General features: G+C 42.8%; 2 protein-coding genes and 1 pseudogene across 6 annotated transcripts in view; 1 reads left to right on the forward strand and 2 right to left on the reverse strand.

The window, feature by feature from the left end:
* Window positions 1-5616, forward strand: part of Usp34 (ubiquitin specific peptidase 34) — a 269176-nt gene extending 263560 nt beyond the window's left edge. For all 5 annotated transcript variants that reach the window (XM_087216017.1, XM_087216020.1, XM_004867234.4 and 2 more), the window contains 5 exons: window positions 898-977; window positions 2745-2885; window positions 2983-3126; window positions 4002-4161; window positions 4370-5616. In XM_087216017.1, coding sequence (XP_087072143.1) covers window positions 898-977; window positions 2745-2885; window positions 2983-3126; window positions 4002-4161; window positions 4370-4977 — 1133 coding nt within the window. In that variant the 3' untranslated portion in view covers window positions 4978-5616. The remainder of the gene's footprint in view (window positions 1-897; window positions 978-2744; window positions 2886-2982; window positions 3127-4001; window positions 4162-4369) is intronic.
* Window positions 5617-5892: 276 nt separating this feature from the next.
* On the reverse strand, window positions 5893-17940 carry Ahsa2 (activator of HSP90 ATPase homolog 2). The gene is given in 10 exon segments (XM_087216024.1): window positions 5893-6386; window positions 6491-6542; window positions 7743-7844; window positions 8290-8406; window positions 9291-9379; window positions 10520-10634; window positions 12559-12644; window positions 16557-16593; window positions 16595-16748; window positions 17719-17940. Coding segments are annotated over 10 exon segments (1002 nt in total). The 5' UTR covers window positions 17799-17940; the 3' UTR covers window positions 5893-6216.
* On the reverse strand, window positions 6520-7733 carry LOC110346116 (small nuclear ribonucleoprotein G pseudogene; annotated as a pseudogene).
* Window positions 17941-19483: the final 1543 nt, after the last annotated feature.

Genomic DNA, 19483 nt, shown 5'->3' on the forward strand with positions numbered 1-19483 from the left:
TGAGTAGTTCCGGCAGATACATCATATGGATAAAAAGCCTAACATACTTACTGTTAGCCTCTGTAAAAGCTTGCCAACTCCTGTTTTTTGCCCAACTGAAGGAGGCTGGCCTGTATTATATTTCTCGTCCTTGATAATACTTTCCTGAGGTGTGGAGAGATGTGAAGCATGGGAAATTTATTTAGGGCTGTAGGATTGAAACATCTGTAGAGAGGAAAACAGTGGGAAAAACAAATCCCATAGAAATATATTTGACATCTGAAATAGTCAAAAGGAAAAGATTAAAATCACTGGTTCCAGGGCTGGGGATGCAGCTCAGTGGCAGAGTACTTACCTAGAACATATGCAAGGCCCTGGATTTGATCCCCAGCACAACCCCCTCAAAAAAGATGAAGTTCCAAGTGAAGTCTCTGACCATGGCCCACCCAAAAGATCCTAGGGACAAGAAACTGGTAGACTCAGAGCAGTGTTGACTTAAATATATCAAAAAGATAGTTCTCCTTGGCTTGGAGATATAGTTCTCCTGTTTGTCCCCTTCTGCCCCTGAAATATAGTTATTTCCTTAAGATTCTCCGATAAACAAAGTGGTACCTAAATCCAAGAAAGCTTTGAAGCCAATTGCAGTAATTTTAATTTTCCCAGATAAAGTTCATACTCAGAGTTGGTTTTATTTGCCCCAGATCTTTCTGGGAATGAGGTATGTGATATAAGTAAATTTAAAGTACTGCATTTTAAATTACAATTTTGGGATGATTTCTTACCTATAAGTAGTTTATGTATTTCTAAACATATGGGAAATACGCAGTTTTAACCAAAAATAGCTATAATGTTGTACCTGCAATTTAGTGCCTTAGTAGTATAATGTATAACCTATTGTGATTTCTTTTCAAATATCAGGTGTCCTAGTTGCCTATGAAGGCTTGCCACTTCATCTTGCACTGTTCCCCAAACTTTGGACTGAGCTATGCCAGACTCAGGTAAAGCAAATGAATTTTAGATGATTTGGTCTTTAATCTCATCTGACCAAGTGGTAAAGAATTTTAGAAACAAAGGGTTGAAAACTGGATATATTTTAGTTTATGGAAATGTTAGCTATTAAACAGCTTCTAGTTTCCCTTTGAGGTTTTTTTTTCTTTAGATTTGTATCACAGAGGATAATAAGTTGCTTACAAATGAATTTTTTTTTTTTTTTTGGTACCAGGGATCAAACTCTGGACCTTGCTCTTGCGAGGCAGGCGCCAGAACCACTGAGCTAAATCCCCAGCCTTTATAAATGAATTTCTTATCCATAGGTCAATACCAGCAGTTGTAGGGGAAAAGTCCAAACCAGGAAGATAGTAGGGAGCAGTCCCTTCTGCCTCTCACCTCTTCATCCTCTTTGTTGTCATTTAACTATTCCTGGTCTGTCGTTTGTCAGGGGTCCGTGCATTTGTTTTCTTATCAATAGTCTAATAGAACAGGATACCTCAATATCTAAGAGCCAACTCCTTAGAATAAAGTGGGCATATAAATAATGCCTGTTAAATTGCAGAGGGAGAAGGGACTTAGATCTGGCCTCAAGAATCCCCAGTCAAACCTTTAAAATGTGAAGAAGAAAAAAAAAAAGTATTGTTTCTGCCTAGTTACATCTGCCCTGTGCCAGAGGAAGATATGAGTTTGTTAACCTTCCCTGGGCACAAATCTTTTCACACATGATAGTTTCTGAAGTAATTCAAGTCAGGCCTGGTGTATTACTAGGTAGTAGAAAGCTCTGTATATTCTGCTCAGTGTCACACTATACTCTAATGGTTGTTTCTATCCTTTTCACAAATTGTAATACATTATATAATGGTTGGTTGTTGTTTTTTTTTAAGCTAAATAGTCCATTCAGTAAATTGGGTCTGCTTTCCCCCTCTGCTGCTGCTATTGTTCTTTTTATAGACAAGAGAGATGTCCCAAGCACTAAGAATCTGAAGACCTGGGCCCTGGTTGTACTCTACTTCTAAGTTCTTGGATGACCTTGAGTAATTTACTTAAAATTGCTCACTTTAATAGACATTTATATATGGTATCTAAAATTTACCCCATTTTTCAGTTTTTTCCATATAAATTAGTAATACATGATTAAAGCACAAATATAAATCTAGGGAGTACAGTATATATGTTTAAGGACATACTACTTGTGTTTAAGAGCCATGACCATTTGACAACAGGAAAACTAAATTTTAGTACAATTTCCATATGTTGGGACCCACTGATTCTGTAAGATAGGAAAAGAGGTTGCTATTTACTTTTTAATTTATTGGGGGTGGGGTATTTGCCAAAAACTTAATTTGCTAATGAGACCATAAACAGTTTCGCCTATTTTAGAGTATACAGTATCCTTAAAATTTGTATTTTCTCTACACATGGTTTGGTTACATTAATTACGCATCATTTGGTCCCCTGAAAACATTCTCATCCTATTAGCCTTCTATTTTAGTCCTTATTAACTCTCCATGCTGGGTAATAAGGCTGCGTTTCTTTTAAAGCCTTTTTGTTCAGTTTTGCTATTCAGTGTCTCCCCTCAATCCTGCCTATAAAGTCCAGATGAGTAGTGATGTAGTGCATGGGGAGAATAGTTGCTGTCACCAAAAGTTGAATAGATTGAGTTGGAAGTGGCTTTAGAATTTAAAATGTCCAGTCCATTCAGATGTCCAACCCTAAGTATTTAAGTCCTCCATCACTTCAGTGCTCAACTATCAGTGCTTCTTTTCCCCACTTAGTCTGCTATGTCCAAAAACTGCATCAAGCTTCTGTGCGAAGATCCTGTTTTTGCAGAATACATTAAATGTATCCTAATGGATGAAAGAACTTTTCTAAACAACAACATTGTCTACACATTCATGACACATTTCCTTCTAAAGGTATGTAGTACTTCAGAAATTTAAGTGTACTGTTTGCAGTTAATTTATGTTTTCATTATGTTGGTCTTTTGATGTTTTTGTAAATCATCTTTTTCAGGTTCAAAGTCAAGTGTTTTCTGAAGCAAACTGTGCCAACTTGATCAACACCCTAATTACAAACTTGATAAATCAGTATCAGAATCTACAATCTGATTTCACCAACCGAGTTGAAATTTCCAAAGCAAGTGCTTCCTTAAATGGGGTAAGAACTGTGCCCAAACTTCGAAACTTAGCTTAAATTAGTTCTACATTTTGGCCTTCATGATTTTACTATCCTGCCATCAATTTACTGTTCAAATCTAAGTCACATGTGATGAAAAGAAAAGAAAAAGACTTCTAAATGTGTTCCTATATGTAGCATATACTTTGTATGTCCTCAAGAAGATAGGAGCTAATGGCATTAGGTATGTTAGGGGCAGTAATGTCATTAAGAAAAATTACTTGTATTTCTGCTTATTTACATTTTTTGAAACATTGTATTATTGGCCCTGGGTCCTCAATAACCAACATAATCAGACTAATGATCTATTGGTTATAAAGGCAGTTAAAACTAGGGAATTAGTTGCCTTGTTTCCCTGACAGCCATATTATATAGCCTGGAATACCCCAGAAATGTGTGCCAGAGAGGTACATGTTCAGCAGCAACTTTCCCAAATAACAAGATACTGATAAGCCAGATTATAAAGCTCTGTGAGGAAGGTCTTACTATTTTGACATCCGCAAGTTAGCTTGAGAAATTATTTGTGTTAATAAGACCAAAATTTCTTATACATTATTTGAGGTCTGATTTAAAATTGCTAACATAAGTCTGCCTGTTGTTGTTTTTTTTTCCTTTTTCAGTCTCAAAAAATACTATGGTTTACTTGATGTGAGCATTTAAAAAAATGGTATTAATGACTTAGAACTGATGAAATACAGTAGTATACACTGGCTTATTTAGTTTTAACAATTTTTCCTAAAATGCCAGAGAAACCAAGATGAATTCCTGGGAAAATAAACATCTGCATTTAACTGCAAACAGTTGTGTCAATAATGTTGGCTTTAGGATTTGAAATGTTCCTGTCTGGGTTTTTGTAGGATCTGAGGGCACTTGCTTTGCTCCTGTCAGTACACACTCCCAAACAATTAAACCCAGCTCTGATCCCAACTCTGCAAGAGCTTTTAAGCAAATGTAGGACTTGTCTACACCAGAGAAACTCACTCCAAGAGCAAGAAGCCAAAGAAAGAAAAACTAAAGGTCAGCTTTATGGACTATTCATCTTCAGGGTTGGGGGTGGGAATAATACACTCATTTAGCTGACTTTATAATAGCCGTCTGTTCTGTTTTATTTTAGCCGTCTAAAATATCAGTGCTAAGAACAAAATTTATCTTCCCACAACCACCCCCCAATGTGATCTTAGTGACCCCCTCAGAGAATCTTCAATTTTGATATTTCTCTTCACAGACGATGAAGGGGCAACTCCTGTTAAGAGAAGGCGTGTTAGCATTGACGAGGAGCACACTGTAGACAGCTGCATCAGTGACATGAAAACAGAAACCAGGGAGGTCCTGACCCCAACTAGCACATCAGACAATGAGACAAGAGACTCCTCAATTATCGATCCAGGAACTGAGCAAGATCTTCCTTCTCCTGAAAATAGTTCTGTGAAGGAATACAGAATGGAAGTTCCATCTTCGTTTTCAGAAGACATGTCAAACATTAGGTCACAGCACACAGAGGAACAGTCCAACAATGGCAGATTTGAAGATTGTAAAGAACTTAAAGATCTCCACTGTTCCAAAGATTCCACCCTGGCTGAGGAAGAATCTGAGTTCCCTTCTACTTCTATCTCTGCAGTTCTGTCTGACTTAGCTGATTTGAGAAGCTGTGATGGCCAAGGCTTGCCTTCCCAGGACCCTGAAGCTACTTTATCACTCAGTTGTGGCCATTCCAGAGGACTCTTTAGTCACATGCAGCAACATGACATTTTAGATACTCTGTGTAGGACCATTGAATCTACAATCCATGTGGTCACAAGGATATCTGGCAAAGGAAACCAAGCTGCTTCTTGACATTAGATGTAGCATGTCTACTTTTAAGTCTCCTACCCACCCACCCACCCAAGCTGTTTGTATAAGTTTTGCTTATTTGTTTTTGTGCTTCAGTTTGTCCAGTGCTCTCTGCTTGAATGGCAAGATAGATTTATAGGCTTAATTCTTGGTCAGGCAGAATTCCAGATGAAAAAACTTGCATCTTCAGTATACTTTCTAAAGGGCAATCAGATAATGGATGTGTTTTATGTAATTAAAAAAAGTTCACTGTAGTGGCTTTCATTTAATATGGCTGTCTGGGAGAAGCGGGGTTCCCCAGCCCTGTACAATGTAATTTAAACTTACAGCATTTTTACTGTGTATAATATGGTGTCCTCTGTGCCAGTTTTGTACCTTATAATAGAGGCAAATTGCCTCCAATCGCTGTGGTTCTTATTATCAAAATTAAGTTTACTTGTATACGGAACAACCACAAGAAATTTGATTCTGTAAAGAATCCTCTTTAGCTGTGGCCTGGCAGTATATAAATGGTGCTTTATTTAACAGAATACCTGTGGAGGAAATAAAGCACACTTGATGTAAAAATAATTGTTTTATTTTTATTGACATGACTGATTGCTATTCTGTGCACTTAATTAAACTGATTGTGATGACTTTTCATTTGCTTCAGTCTTCTCCAATGAAAGTAATGCAGAAACTGAGTAGGGGAAGCACTTACCCTTTCTGCTGTGTTTCATTAGATTTAGTGGCAGTCGAAAACCGCAACTTACCCATAGATTTCTCAGTCTTCACCACAAAGTGCATAACTGTCACAGGGTCAACCAAGGAGGGCAGGGAGGGGTGTAATAATACAGCCAACCAGCCCATACACCAACATGCTTCTGAATACAACATGCCACCACTTGACTAAGCTATACACCTTAAAAACACTAAAAGGAACAGTATATCATGCCATTTATTTTTTATCTTCTTGAACTTAAAGTACAGCTGAAAGTAAGCTTGCTAGCACAAGCTTTAGCTTGAGAAACTTCAGCTATTTGCACGCACAGATTCAATCTACTTCCAGAGGAACATCTATAGAAAGTGAATACTTAATTCTGAGTTGCTAACTACTTTGAACTCAATGCAGAGTCTGAGTCAATGCTTTTAATTCTCTTCATGGATATCATCAAATATAAAATAAAGATTTTTTTTGAGGAAGAACTCACAAGAGGTAAACATGACACTTTCCATTAGAAAAAGTACCCTATAAAACCTACTTCAACCATTTAGGGTGATCAGTTGCAGTAAACCTTTTATTTCTTGAAAGTGCTGCTTCTGCCAACAGAATTTCATGTTCTCTTTACAGGTAGGAACTCCTTTACAGTCCAATTGTAATTCCGTTTGCTCTAGAGTAGGTACAAAACTCAGTGCTACTGTTGCATAGTGTTCTAGAAGAAAAACAGGAGCCTTATTACTGCATTAGGAAAAGGAAAATTTATACATACCAGCTTTAGTTTTCTGAACATTTATAGATGAAGGGCACATAACATACCTTCTGGCCAGTTTCTACATCTCCACTTCATGACGATCTTTCTATTTATTAACTGAAATCAAAGGGGAAATGTGACTGAGAACATTTTCAGTTGAAACCCCTAATTACTAGAAAAATCAGTGAACAGAGTCCCGATTTCTAGTTTACACGCCAGCACCACTAATGATCCATTGTCTGTACTGCCAAAATGTCTTAGAATAGCATTAACATCCAGTAAAGTACTGGTAGCCATAACAGGGCCAATGTCTAGGGTGAGGCAACTGACATTTGGCAACACAAACTTCAATGATTTTAGCGGCAGGAGAACAGCTTTTACATATATAAAACCTGAATTTCTAGGAAGAGCTGGGACTTGGACCTGTTTCTAGTAAAATCATAAGCATTTGCACAATTAATGAGAAACCAAAAGCATCTTTATTATTACTTAGTATAAAGTTCATTTAACAACTTAATATGAACATGTACGTGACCTAGTGAAACTAGCACTTTGGAGGGGAATGTGGATTTCTCTGCTGAACAGTCATTAAACTCTTTCCAAGGCTTCCAATATGATGATACATTTCCTCGTATAACCACCATTCCAATATTGTTCTGTTAGCCACTCACTGCCATCTCCACATGCTCATCTATCACTACAGTCATAACTTGAACATGTCTGCCACCATTTACTTTCAGTGACTCATGGTCATAAATATTTTCAGCTCAGGAGGGTGAGCTTTGCTCATGTTTACTCCACAGGCTCAGAGCTCCTTTAAAAGGATTATAAGTAACATTTTTAATTTTGCTTTACAACCAACTTTATAATGTTCTCAAGATTCTATGAGCTCAGATAAAAATCCAGAACAAGTTAAAAACAGTATGGACAGAGTAATACTAACCGAAGGAAGAGTTAAGCGCCAGCTTGGTTTTTTGTTTTTTGAGGTACTAGGGATTGAGCCCAGTACCTTCCCACTGGCATTACATCCCCAGCCCTTTTTCAAAATTTTGAAAAGCTAGGCATGGTGGGGCATGCCTATAATCCCAGCAGGCAGCAAGACTGCCACAAGTTTGAGCCCAGCCTGAACTACACATCGCGACCTTGTCTCAAAAACAAAACATAAAACAAAATTTGAGACAAAGGGTCTTACCCTAAGTTACCTAGGTTGGGCCTGAACTTGGAAATCCTCCTGCCTTCGAATCCCAGTGCTGCAATTATATGCCTGGGCCACCATGCCCAGCTGCCAGCTTACTACTTTTAACTGAAATTACTTACCAGTTCTATATATTCACCAGTGATGGTCCCATTAAACATTTGGAATTTCCCTCCCTTTTCAGCTTCTAATACAGCAGGAGATTTAGAAAATTTTTGCACCATCTAGCCAAGCAAAACAAACATGTTATTCCAACACATGCTACTGCTACCTTTCATGTGTGTAGGTATGCACATATGTGTGTGCTGAGGATCAAATTCAGAGCCTTGTACATACTAGGAAAGCCCTTAAGCTAAGAAACCACTAAGCTCCATCTCCACCCCTGTAAAGTACATAATGCAACAGTGTGGTTTTTTGTTTGCTTTTATCTTAGATATATAGCTTTTGCTTACACAAAAGCTTTCTCTTCCTAGAGGGAGAAAATTTGGTCAACTAATCCCCTCATTACTGATAAAGTCCCCAAAGCGCCCATCTTTGTTCACTGGAATTACTGAGAAGCTAAATTGACAGCACCATCCCAGAGCCCTTCAATCAACACCAAAACCCAGCTCTTCTTGTGGCACATCTTCCCCATTATCAGCATGTAGGGTCCTAGCTTGGGGACTTAACGTCTTTCACAGTGAAGATGCTGTAGAGCTGTTCCACTGTTGTATCAAACAGTTCTGTCATGTGCAGAGCCACAGTGGGAATCTTTACACCCAATGCCACTGGAGAGGAGGCCTGAATCTCAAGAAGACAAAAGGTTCCAGAGGACAGTTGAGGATACCAAGATTTAAGTCTTCTCAATAAAAGTGTCCCAGATTCCACCCTACCCCTTCTAGACATGAAAGCATCACGAAAAACCTTTTTTATTTCTTAGCTCCACCAGTCCTGGCCTTTGGGAACAAAGCTCACCGTTTCTAGCTCTTTAGTCTATTCCATTCACAGGCTATAGCTAAATTCCCCAATTCTAATTGAACAGGCAAATAAAGACTGGCAGGATGGAATGAAAGATGAGTCCACTTAAGGCTAATAGGTTTTAATTACACCCACATTCCTGGTCCCCAATTCCAAGAAGAGGATGTAAAATCTCCCAATCCCAAAGTTAAGAGAGAAAGTTCTTCCATTGTGATATGTGAGCGAGCCTCAGCTCCCTGGCTTTGTAATTTTGCCACCAAAGAACACTTCATTTACAGCAGTCTTGACTTAAATTCATTATTTAGCCCACAAAAGGGGGTTAATACATTTCCTTGCACAAAGAACAAAAGATTTAGGCTAGGGTTATAGGCTCAATACTAGAGCACTTGCCTAGCAGGCATGAAGCCCTAGGTTTGATCCCCAGCCCAAAATAAATCTTATTTATAATTTCTACAACAAAATGTGCAAATAAAGAATTATTACAGACGGGCCAGGCATTTAGCTCAGTGGTTTCGCCGCCTGCTGCACAAGCGCCAGGACCCAAGTTCGATCCCCGGTACCACAAAAAAAAAAAAAAAAGAATTATTACAGGGACTGCACGGCGGGGGGGGGGGGGGGGGGTTAATGCCCTTCCTATTTTCACAGTTTTCCATCATCAAAAGGCTGTACACTTCCTTTTTCCCTCCCTACACTTTGGCCACCAAAGGTCATACCTGCAAGGTATTTTCACTCAGTTTCCTTTTAACAATCAACTCCTGGTTTGTCGAAGCTTTTGTTGGTAAAATCATTCCCATGGTAAATTCTATAAAGAGACATGGGAAAAGGTTTTTAGAAAGGCCTATTTCATGTTAAGCACAAAGAGCAAAGTAGAAAACCCAAAACAGAGTATGAAGAAATAAAAGAACTGATATTTATCAAAATAATTCCTATAGTATTTTGAGGATTTCAAGGCCATTCCATATCTTTCCTTATAAAATTGATCCTTTACATGAATTCCACAGAAACAAAGGCCTTTATTCTTTTCCCTTTCAAATACCTCATTTGTATCAAGTTCTTAGAAACCAGAAAATTTTTCAAAAGCTCTTTTCCAAATAGATAGATTTTATATGACCAACTACTAGCAGCTCTGTACCCTTCACCCACTGTCAAAACCTAAGACTCTCACTGCCTAACCACCACCTCGAGCTTGTTCTAGTCTTCAGGCCTTGGGGAAGGGGGAGGGACACACCCAAACACGTGGGCATCAACACCTAGGATACTCCGTGGGCAGGATCCAAGGATAAGGTGCAGAGTAAGGCTCTGCCCATCATTCTGCCTGGCTGGTAACTTCTCCAATTTAGAGAAGGTAATGACTTCACTTCCATGCTATGCGGGGATTATCTGGGTGTATCTCAGTGGTAACTGTGATACCTGTAGTCATTTTCATTCATACATTCATTCATCCAACAAAGGTTTATTAGACACCTATCTGTGCCAGGCATTGTGCTAGATGCTGGAGATAGAGCAGTGAACAAGACAGACACCTTCCATGCCCTCAAGGAGCTTACAGTCTAGCAGGGAAGACAGACATTGAACAAGAAATTACACAAACTACCATACCAACTAGATGACTTCCATTCCAGAAAACTAATGATGCTGTAGGCAAAATAGTTCCTGCTGTGCACAATACTGATGGCCTACATATAGCCTTACCTATGACTAGCTTTCAACATCTGCACTACAACTTTTTTTTTTGGTACCAGGGATTGAACTTGGGTCCTTGAGCTTGCACAGCAGGCAGCGAAACCACTGAGCTAAATCCCCGGCCCTGCACTACAACTTATGCTGCAGCATAAAGGGTGTTTCTGGAGCCTAACCTGGGAATCCAGATCACAGTCCAGAGCATAACTCGGGCAAATAGAAAAGGGACCCTCTGGTTCACAAGGGATGGTGCCTTCTTTACCGGTCTTAAGTGCCTTCAGGTAATCTCCAAGGGCCTCCCTGACATTGGCGGTGCCTGCAGTTTTCATAAGATCCTTCAGTATTTCCCCATCTCCTTTCTTTTTACTCACGTTCACCTACAAATGAGAAAAATACAAACCTAAGAAAAATGTGGTTGCATGTATTACACATTTGGCCACAAGGATGAAAGAACTGTGACAGGGAGGAAAGAAGCAGCTCTGAGAAATGAGACAGGTTCTTCCTAACGTAGCTGGGCATAATGTAGGTAAGGGCTGTTAATCACAGGTGCACTGATGGGGATGGTGGCCAAATTCTGAATGACTCCACAGAATGTGAATCCCTTCATTTGCATCAAAACTGTGGGCATGTATAAGCTGAAGTGCTACAAACCTGCTGTCCAGTATGGCAGCCACCAGTGCCTGGTGTGAGCTGAGTTGTGTTGCGCTAAATAATACACATGACTCCAAAGACTTGGTACAAAAAAAGAATGTAAAATACTTTGTTGAAAATTTTTACATTAGTTACATATTAAGATAGTTCTACATAATGGGATAAATAAAACACTGTTAAAATTATTTCACCTATGGGCTGGGGATTTAGCTCAGTGGTTTCGTCGCCTGCCTCGCAAGCACAAGGTCCTGAGTTTGATCCTCGTTAGAAAAAAAAAAAAAAATTCACCTATTTTTTTTAATATAGCTATTAAAAAGTTTTTAATTGCATATGTGGCTCGTATCATGTTGTACAGCACTGGTCTAGAACCCCAAAGCACAGTAATTAAGAAAAATCAAGTTCCCACATAATCTGGCCTCGGGTTACACTCTTTTGACAGGGAGGAGAGCTGAGTGAGAGAGAAGAATGGAAGACAGACTGCACAAGGTACAGGGGAGAAGACCAAGGAGGTGAGCACCACAGTGCTCAGTGGTGTTCTCAGAGCAAAAAGGAGGCACTGGCTTGGAACCACTTCAGGTCCCAGTGATTCAGCTGATCTGGGCCTGATCCCAGACAGGCCCCACTGAAATCTATTTTGTTCTGTAATGCTACTGAGGGATGAACTCTAGAAGACCAGGTTAACTGCTGCTGAAAAGCTGTTCAGCCAGTGATCTGAATATAGTAAAGTAAAATTACAGCCCGAGTGTAGCAAAGGTATGAAAGGTATGTCTGAGACAGCCTCACCTTTATGGCTTTTCCTGGGCATGGCTTTTGATAACCTTCAAAAAGAGCAAGTCTCAAGACACACTGCCCAGTAGGATTTCATTCTTATTATCTCAGAATGCCTTCATGCTAAATACATTCACAAACCAAAGAAGACCCTTTGCCTAACTACCTTGGCTTGGAAAATACAACTGCTGTACAAATGGTCTTGGCCCAGAGCCAAGCTTACAGCAAAAAGAGCCCACTAACTCCCAGCCAGGGAGGGATCTACACTGGCTCCAACTCCCAAGAGGGACAGTCAAAAACAATCCACATTGTTAGTTTACAAAAAAAACCATGAGACATAACCAAGGGAGATCACAGCTAAAGCTGAGAATTGTCACTATTAAAGGGAAATAGCGAAAGTACAGAGGAAGAGAAACAAAATCACAATCAGCAAGCCATGCAAGCAGCCCAAGCACTTTACAGTACATACATTCACACTTAACCTGGTGACACCCTTGAACTAACTCTGCTTTGCAGATGAGAAGGCTATGGGGGTATGGTACAGTCACCAGCCCAGACCCCACACCTGGCCCCTGGGGAGTTTGGGGCTTCTTCCTTTTCCTATACCACTCGGCTTCCCATACCAGGCTGCCCCACAGTAAAGTGATCCTTCTGGGCCAAGGAGCCCTCCACAATCACCGCAACTACTGCAGGAGATCAGTCTGAGAAAGTTTTTTTTTTTTTTTTTTTGGTACCAGGGATCGAACTCAGGTCTCAGGTCCTTACGCTTGCAAGGCAGGAGGCGGAACCACTGGGCTAAATCCCCGGCCCTGAGAAAGTTTTTTAATGGCCGCCTATAGCAAAAGTTTGTTAAAAAAGGAAGAAGAAAACTCCATCAGATACCTCAGTGTCATCTACTTCACTTTCTTCAGAAAAGTTGGGTATTTCATTCAATCCCTTGTGTTTTGCACCAGATTCTTTAACTGTACCTAAAAATGAACAAAATGGTTCTTCAATTTAAAAAAAAAACAAAAACTGGTTTTAGGCAAAACCGCCCTGCCCAACAGCCCACACAGGGTCCCACCTCTGTCACAGGGTTGTGGCCATCTCCAAGGGGAACAGCCAAGACAGGGATGGGACTAGTCAGTGTGGCACAGGAAGTCGGGCCAGCAGTCCTCAGCTGGTCAGCAATCCATGTTTTTCTTATCCCAGTGTCAAAGCAGGATGAGGGGCTATCCTGACAGGGAGAGAGGGATGGGAAGACAGAAAGCTCAGATCCTGGAAAGTATGAGCAGAGGGAGTTTGTGGCTCAGGGAACTTCAGGTGGACTCCAAGCACCTGGACTTGCTGCTAGAAAACAGCACAGGGGTTGGCAAGCCCTTGCAGCTGGTCTTCTGGCTGTGCCTGGGTCTTTTTTTTTTTTTTTTTTTTTTTTTGGTACCAGGGATCGAACTCGGGACCTTGCACTTGCAAGGAAGGTGCCGGAACCACTGAGCTAAATCCCCGGCCCCCTGGGTCTTTTTTGTTTTAATTTCACATCACTATTATATCAATCTAGAATAAAAGATTTAGTACAGTCAAGCTCAAAATGATTACTGGGCTGATGTGACAGGGTCAACAAACTAGAACATCACTCAGAAATTAGACAGCAGAAAACACACTGGACACTGTCTGGAGGCACCTCACTGCCACAACACACTTTGGAAAAGGCTAAGATATACAGCAGAAAGCATTCCTCATCCCTTGGAGCTCAAGGAGCTTATCCCATATGGGCCTCAGGAATGGCTTATTTTCCAATGACCACAAGTGGGACTATTTTAGCAGCTTGGTGGGGGCACAGGGCATAAATGCAACACATAAATTTAATTTAGGATTGATGCCAATCTTCTGGAGATAATTTCTCTGGAGTCAGAGAAGAAACCTTTTTTTTTTTAAACCAGGTTTACACCACTGTGGAAATCAGTGTGGAGATTTCTCAAAAAACTAAAACTAGAGGTTCCATTTGACCCAGCTATACCTCTTCATGGTATCTTCCCAAAAGAATTAAAAGCATCCTACCACAGTGACATATGCACATCCATGTTTACAGCAGCACAGTTTGTAATAGCTAAATCTTGGAAACAGCCCAAATGCACATCAACTGATGAGTGGATAAAGATGTGGGTTTTTATACAATGGAGTACTACTCTGCCATAAAGAACAAGCTTCAGACATTTATAACTAAAAGGAATGGATGGACCTTGAGACCATACTCTTAAGCAAAATAAATTTGGATGCACACATTTAAATACTGCATTGTTTCTCTAGTGTGAGAAACCAAGTGGAAATAAGGGCTGAAATGTATAATAGATGTTGGAAAATGGGAAGTGCTTAAATGGGAAGGGAAACAAGGCAGGAGGGTGGGAGGGAGAAAGGAAGGGACAAGAAAAAAGTGAAAATGGAAGAAATGGAAACAAAGCTTCTGTACATAGAGAAGGGAAGGGGGGGGGATAAAATTTTAAAAAGAAAAAAGAAAAAAGGTTTACAGGTTTCATTTATCTTCCACTATAATCACCACAGCTGCCCAGTCAGAGCCCTGACCACAGAAAAGTACAGGTTGGTCCCCTGGCATACACATGGGTTTCTGGGCTTCTCCTTATTGGTCATGCTTTGGCATGATTCCCACCCTCTCTAGTTGCTCGTTTTGCACTAGCAAAACCCCCAAAGTTAGTAACTCTTAGCTCTCCAAGATAAAAGGAGTCCTCCCCCAGCTCAGGCTGACAGCCCTCAAGGTACTACTCTGCCTGGGTTTTCTGAAGGGAGCAGGTGGAAGAGACAAAATGCTAACATGAAAATGGGAGGAGCCAGTTCTCATCTGCAGCTACAGCCTGAGATGCCTGCAGATGCATGTGCAGGAAGCACGAGGCACGGAAAAGTGGGATGGAGGGGAGGGTGTTCCCTGGGTCAGTGCCCAGCCTGCTTGCCTTCTTGGCCTTGTCTTGGACACCACAGCTTCCACGGCTTTATGGCACCATCTGGTCTCTTCATTCTCCAGAACTGGATTGGCTTGACAGGCTTCAAGTTCTCATGCAATTCATGACAACTGGCAGGATCAGCTCCACGATGGCCTCTTCAGAGAGCCCCTCTAGATGTCTGACCATTTTCTTCAGGCTATGGCCATGGGCTGCCATTCCCTTCTGGATCTGGGGAACTATGTCTTTATTCCAGAAGGGGAGGATGGGTCTTACCCTGCAAAGGAGCTCACTGTTGCTTTGAACCCAGGGAGAAAAGAGACACAGACTGAGAGGTTTCTCAGGGCAATAGAGCCCTGTCCTGGGGGAGACAGAGCAGGGAGCCAGACTCTGCTATGAAGCAGCCAGCAGCAGTGATGAAGGAACAACTGAGAGCAAATTCCCAGCTGGAGGGTCCTGTTTCCAGGCAGGGATGGGAATGCTTTTCATGCTTGCTGAATACCTGCCTGGGCTCTAGCCTGGCTCCTGCTAGCAAGGCTGCCACAAGGACAGAGGCCCATGCCAGCTTACTGGGCTGCTCTCTCACAGACTCTCCAGAAAGGAGCTGACTCCAGGGGTGAAGCCCAGACCTGAACACTGCAAAATCTTCCACAACCTGATCTCTCTCCTCCTCTTCCTTTCCCCATGTCTCTGCATCCTTGGTTATTTCAACAAGTTTTCACTAGGCACATACTGTCTTCCTAGCCAGGAGCTAGGTACCACAGGAGAACTCAGCCAAAAGACCCAAAAAGTAAAAACAACTGAAATGCCTATTAACTGATGAGTGGGCAAGTCCATACAATAGAATATTAATCAGCTGGGCCGGGGATTTAGCTCAGTGGTTTCACCGCCTGCCGTGCAAGCGCAAGGACCCGAGTTCGATCCCCGGTACCAAAAAAAAAAAGGAATATTAATCAGCCATAAAAAGGAACAAAATACTGATACATGTTAAACATGGATAAACCTTGAAAAACATGAAGTGAAAGAAGACAGTCACCAGATACCACACAGTGTACTGCATGAATCCATCAATACACCATGTCCAGAGGCAAGTCCACACGGACAAAATGTCAGTGAATGGCTGCCAAGGGCTTGGGGAAGTGGGAAATGGGGAGTGACTGCTAATAGTACAAGGTTTCTTTCTGGGCTGACATTTAGAAATGTTCTAAGATTGATTGTGGTGATAGCTGTATAACTCTGTAAATATAATGAGAAACACCTGAATTATACATTTTAAATAGGTGAATAACGTATATGAATTATAGCTCAATAATGTTATTTAAAAAATTCCTACCCTGATGAATGAGGGAGAAAAGGAAGGAGGACAAAGACGGTAAAGAATCTTTAGGAAACCATATACTGTACAAAGTACTAGTGCTCTGTGTAAAAAGAAAGGAGGGAGAGCACAATGAAAGGTCTGCAATTAGCTACAGGATAGAGGAGAAGGTTTCACACAGGATAAGAACATGAGGAGGAAGCTGGGCTTGGTGGCACACACTTGTATTCCCAGCACTCAGGAGGCTGAACCAGGAGGATCACGAGTTCAAGGCCAACCTAGGCTACATGGTGAGTTCCAGGTCATCCTGAACTACACAGTAAGACCCTGTCTCAAAAACAAAACAAAACAAAAAGAAAAACAACCAGCTTGAGGCTCCAATTCACAGGTGGTGGAGAAAAGAGCCCAGCTGAGAGCACTAAGATCTAGGCAGCCCGAGTAGAGGGAGAAAGGGCAGCTCCCAGAACCAAGCAATGCCAAGTGCATTTGAGTGTTAGGAACTACAAATACCAAGTCTGAGGCCAGTCGGTGCCCTACCCATGGCAGGAGTTCTAAACAGTCACTGAATGAATGAAATGAATGAACTGACTCTCCCCCAGGCTGCCCTCAGCCCCACGGGGACCTGAGACCCTCACCTTTTCAGCCCAGCTTGATGTTCCACTCGCAGAAGAAAAATCAGCTTTCCTTTGCGGCTGCTACATGAAGCCTCACCTTCCACTCGCTTCAGCTCACTGGTCTCACAGCGGCCAGCCTCATTCTCCACAACAATGCCCACCAAGAGCTCTTGGAGCTTCCCCTTGGACCAGCTAGTGGCATCTCGTTCTGTCCTGCCAGAGACCAGAAGGGCACAGTGGTGAATGGCAGCCCAAGTCCTCTCACACCACCTCCAGAGCCCTGCCACCCTCATTTACAAATGTGCTCCTCCAACTAGCTTTCCATCAAATACCCTTTAACCCTCCTTCTGCTCCATTGTTTAGGACATTAGTACCCACCATGCAAACTTAGATTTTGTCTTAAAAACACTGGCTTATTTGGGGAAGGGTCTACCAATCTCACCCTTGGAAAAGGACAGGCAAAGAAACCCCAGACCATATTTAATGGTGGTAATAATTAGAATAATCTGAATCACGAAAATAGCAATTGTCAAGTGTTTCCACATATGCATTATCTCATGCAATCTTCCCAAATACTGTATTGCTGTATTCCTTTCTGGAAGACAAAACCAGACAAAACGGGATGAGGGAACTGTGTGCCCTGACCGTGGAGACAGACCTAGGAAACTAGAGCCAAGTCAAGGTGTCACCTCCATAGGCTGGTGCCTTGGCTCTGCCTTGCGCCCTGCCTCAGAATCCCCTTGATGGCCTGGAGGTGCTCCACCCCTGGAGGTAAAGACAATCCCTTTAAGGCTCTGGGGGTGCGAGGCGAACATCATCCCTTGCTCCTGATGAGGTAAAAACGGGTACCGAGCGCAACTCGAAGAAAGCATGGCTAGCAGGAGGCGCTCACATTAGGGACGGGGAGGGGAACGAAATTCCTGCTCTTTCCACTCCACCCCTAGAGACGTCCCCCACGCACATGCGTACCTCCTAGCTTCCCTTTAACTCCCAGAGACAGCAAGAGGACTGGAGTTCGGGTGGTGGACCCTAGGGTCACAGGCTGAGAGGCGAAAGGCTAGAAGTCACCCCCGCGGCCTAGACCAACTTCCAGAGGCCCTGAAGCCCGGGAGCCTCCACGGCGGCGGCCCTCACGCCGACCCAAGGCCGACCCCAAGCCGTGTGGACACGCCCGCCGCCGCACCAGTGCCAGTTGTTCACGTTGGTCCCGTCCTCTCGCTCCTCCACGATCCAGCGCCGGTCCCCCTGGCCCCATTTGGCCATGGCTGCGAGGGCGACGCGGCCTCCGCCAAAAACAAGAACGAGCGGCTGGGGTAGCGGCGGCCGGCAACTCCCGGCAGCGTTTCTGGCCTCCGCGCCGGGTGCGGCGCGCTACCAGAGCCCAGAAAGTGCGAGAACTCCCCGCCCCCGGCTCCGCCCCGCGCCGCTGCGGAGCGCCGGAAGCCCGCTGGCGGGGTGGGCCGGGGCCGAAGTGGGGGGGGCTCCCGCTCCTGGCTTGTGCTTTGGCGTCACTGTCGTCTTTAAGGTCTGGAAGCGAGGCGGGAAGTGAGGGGTTCGGCGAGCCGAGCGGCGCTGCGGGGAGGAAGCCGCTGTCCATTACCTGCCTGGGGTGAACCCAGCGTGTAGGGGGTCGGGGTGGGGGCGACACGCGCGCCCTCGACCCTCCTGTGCGCGCTCTCGCCATACCTGTGCAGATTTTGGCCCAGAGCTCACGCCTAGACGGTGCCTTGAGTTCTCTCCTGGACGCTAAGTATCTCGCCTTTGTAACACCTGGCAAGTGCCGCTTACTTCCGAGATATTTACATTTTATTCATATCACAATCCATTAGCGATAACGAAAGATTGTACTCGCATGCTCCATATGATTGCAGCTTGGTGCAGTTTATAAATAATAGGTATTCATGATTCCTTTCAGCGGGTTTTTACCTCTAGCAAAAACTTTGCGCCCTTTGGAAAATGGTATTATGTATGGATTTATTTAGCAGGGACAGTGAGGGGACAGTGGAAGAGTGGCGGGGGGGGGGGGTCCCTGACTGTTGGGTCACCCCGTGCTGTCCTGCCCTGTGCCAGTAGTCTGCTCCTTCATGAAAGAAAGGAGTGGGTAAAGAATGTTTTCTCCTTTTGCTAACTGGAGCTACTGCATTCCAACATCTTCCAAAGAACAACACCAGTTATGTGTAGCCCTGCTTCACAGTGCTTTGAAACCAGAACAAAATGATACTGTGACTTCCCTTTTCACTTCACCAGTGTGGACCACTGACAGAGGTGTCAGAGAAGAGCTGATCAGCAATCAGTGGTCACCATTTTCTTGTGGGTTAGCTGCTCACCTTTTATCCAATCCAAAAAGAATGTTACTGATAGAACATGACATAGTAGGAGATAAGATCATTTGAACCTAGTGGAAAATAAGACACTAGAACACTTAAAGGCAGATGCTATAATCACTAAAATGTATGTGAACAAAAATGATGATCAGTGGACCCTCAAGTTATGACCAGCCTGACATACAACCAACTTATATTACAGCCAGAATTTTAGTTTTAATTTACAAAGTCTTGGGTTATGACCCGAATGCTGGCCACTTGTGCTTCCAGATGGTCCCAGATACAGATTTAATCCTTAAAGCGTTCTGGAAGGAACATTACAACATCTTTTCCTGTATGGGATTAATTGAGAAATTAATTCTGTCTCTCTAAGGACACTGAGATCTGGCTGTGTACAGGAGAGAGACTTTGAAGGCTGTGTAGAGGAGCCTGAGCCTTCAGTTGACCACCTTGAGTTACAACGAGCCCTCACAAGCGAATTGAGTTCCTAAGTCAAGGGTCCACTCTACACAAAAACTGATCACAATGAAAATTTCATTAAAATGTACTTTTTTTTCCCCCAGCACTGAGGATTGAATCTAGGGCCTTCAAACTGAGTTACATCTTCAGCTCTTTCCTCTCTCT

This window comes from Heterocephalus glaber, unplaced genomic scaffold, assembly GCF_053883595.1.
Source record: "Heterocephalus glaber isolate CG9 unplaced genomic scaffold, H.glaber_assembly_v1.0 deba00001457, whole genome shotgun sequence".
Lineage (NCBI taxonomy): Eukaryota > Metazoa > Chordata > Mammalia > Rodentia > Bathyergidae > Heterocephalus > Heterocephalus glaber.